Below are 2,559 nucleotides of genomic sequence, written 5' to 3' on the forward strand. Positions count from 1 at the left end.
AGCGGCACCCAAATCGCCCGGGGCTGGCGGTCGGGATCGTTTTTTTTGGTTTTTCTCCTGGGAGGAAGCTCCAGTTCCGAGCACAGCGAAGCGCCGCGGAGAAGGGCCGGGACGAGAGGTGGCGGCAGCGCTGGCCCCGGGACCCCCGTGGGAGGGACCGCTGGGGGGCATGGCCATGGAATGAACCCCAGGAGAGGCTGGGGGATTTAGTCCTGGGATTTGGGACCCCTCCCCGGGGGCCTCCTCCTCCCGCCGGGGCAGAGGGGCCGGGCGGGCCGGCACCGCACGCCCCTCCGGGGGGGCGACAGCCCTATATATTGCCAAGCGGCTCGGGACCGAGCTCCCCATCGCAGGGAGCTGCCGCCGAGCCTGTCCCCCTCCCCTTCCCCTCCCTCTCCCCTTCCCCTCCCCTCGGGGGGGCTCTTTCTCCCGCCGCTCCCCCCCATCCTCCGAGGAGGAGGAGGAAGGTGAGGGCCGTATATGAACGCGGCCGGCTTCCCGTGCCTGCGAGGCATGTGCACGCTGCCGGCGCCCAGCCCCGCGGCCGCGGCCAGCCCCGGCTCCCCCGGGCCGCCGCGGGGCTCTCCGCAGGCGCCGCCGGTGAAGCCGGAGCCGCGGGGCGCTGGGGGCAGCCCGGCCCCGCCGCCGCCGCCCGAGGAGCCGCCGCCCGCCGCCGGGGGCCGCCGGAGGAAGCGGCCGGTGCAGCGGGGCAAGCCCCCGTACTCGTACATCGCCCTCATCGCCATGGCCATCGCCAACGCCGCCGAGAGGAAGCTCACCTTGGGCGGCATCTACAAGTTCATCACCGAGCGCTTCCCCTTCTACCGGGAGAACCCAAAGAAGTGGCAGAACAGCATCCGCCACAACCTTACACTCAACGACTGCTTCGTCAAGATCCCCCGGGAGCCCGGACATCCCGGCAAGGGCAACTACTGGACACTGGATCCGGCCGCAGAGGACATGTTCGACAACGGGAGCTTCCTGCGGCGGAGGAAGCGCTTCAAGCGCACCGACATCACCACCTACCCCGGCTACATGCAGAACTCGAGCGCCTTCACGCCCCCGCCCGCCGGCCGCCCCGCGGCACCCACAGCGCCCTACCCCAATGCCCTCTGTTCGCCCGGCTACGGCCCACAGCTCTCCGGCAGCGTCTTCCACCCCTACGCGGCCGGGGCAGCCCCGCCAGCTCAGCATCCCAGGATGTTCAGCATCGACAGCCTCATCAGCGGGCAGCAGGCCCTGCAGCCCTCGCCGCCCTCCGAGCTGGGTCACCCATCGCTGGGCCTGCCCGGGGCCGAGCTGGCTCCTGCCTGCTCTGCCGGCAGCTCCGAGCCGCCCTGCTTCCAGGCACAGCCCGTCAGTCCCGGCTTGCTGGGCCGGGCCGGCCCCAACTCCCTGGCGTACCCCTATGCTGCCTCTCCCCCGCACCTGCCCGTGGCTCAGGGCAGCTACTCGCCCGGCAGCCCGCAGCTCTACGGGGCTCCCAACAGACTGGGCCTGCCGGCCATGCGGGCCCCGGCCTGCGCCGAGCACAGCGAGCAGCTCCTGGGCCTCTCCGCCTCGCCCCTCGGCCAGTTCGGCTCCAGCAACACGTACATGAGGCAGCCCAACTTCCCCGCCGGCCTGGAGCGATACATGTGATGGAACTGAGGGAACGGGCCCGACATCACCGGGCTCCCACCAAAGGCTCTGGACAAGCGGACTTCTCTCTCCCGTGGGCTCAGCTGGGGTGGATCGGGGGTCCCGGGCTGTGTGCGGACACACGCGTGTGGGAGAACTCAATTCCTCTCTCTCAGTTTATTCTGAAGCGGAGGCAAGGTGATATCTGTTATCTGCTCCCGGAAAAGGAGTTCTGTGGCTCTGCCAGACAGGGCTTCCCAGCTTGTCCTTGTGCCCAGGGGCTGCTACCTGCAGCATCGCACCCCGGGGGCCGGCAGGAGCACACTCAGGAGGTGTGTGCGTGGTGTAACATGCAGGAGCTCCCTCTCAAATGGGCTTTTTCCTCTCTTCCCCGAGTGCCTCCCGTGTAACTGGAATGAAGTTATCAAAAAAAAGCCCCCAAACCACTAAACAAGTTCACTGGATTTTAAATGAATATTTAAGATGTTTATTATTTCCTTTCCCTGTAGGAAAAGAAACCCCAACTTGACTACTCCTTTTTACTATTTTTAAAAATTACTTTTATTGTTAGAAAGGACTTTTTTAAAATAAAGCTTTTTCTTCCAACATGACCAGTGCTGCTCTTCCTCTGGCTCTGGACGCATCTTGGCAAGAGGAAATTATAGTTTTGTAACTGGTGGGAGATGGATTCGTGCTGCTGTTGTGACACTGCTACATCTTACATTTTTAGTGATGCTTCTTAAAGCTCTCTCTTTTATTGTGATTTTCTTAAAACCAAATGGTAAATCCTATAAGGCTTGCCCATGCAGCTCTTACTTGACTTGATAGTTTCCCATCTGCATAAAAAGAATGTGTCTTCCCTCCAAGGAATCCCTTGCAGGTGAAATTCTGATTTAGCTGATCAAATTAGGAGATCACAGTTTTTCTTCCTAGCAACAA

The 2,559-nt window shown here is 62.7% G+C and overlaps 1 protein-coding gene across 1 annotated transcript; it reads left to right on the forward strand.

The window, feature by feature from the left end:
- Window positions 1–480: 480 nt before the first annotated feature.
- FOXE3 (forkhead box E3) lies at window positions 481–1,641 on the forward strand. Its single transcript, XM_054286189.1, has one exon. It carries the CDS (start codon window positions 481–483, stop codon window positions 1,639–1,641), a length of 1,161 nt encoding a protein of 386 aa, XP_054142164.1.
- Window positions 1,642–2,559: the final 918 nt, after the last annotated feature.

The sequence above is a fragment of the Melozone crissalis genome, unplaced genomic scaffold (assembly GCF_028551555.1).
Source record: "Melozone crissalis strain CALT ecotype California unplaced genomic scaffold, PUWL_Pcris_2 ptg000045l_1, whole genome shotgun sequence".
In the NCBI taxonomy this organism is placed as follows: domain Eukaryota; kingdom Metazoa; phylum Chordata; class Aves; order Passeriformes; family Passerellidae; genus Melozone; species Melozone crissalis.

What these genes read in the sequence shown, in the direction of transcription:
- FOXE3 (XM_054286189.1), top strand. Translation starts at nt 481, where the DNA reads ATGAACGCGGCCGGCTTCCCGTGCCTGCGAGGCATGTGCACGCTGCCG.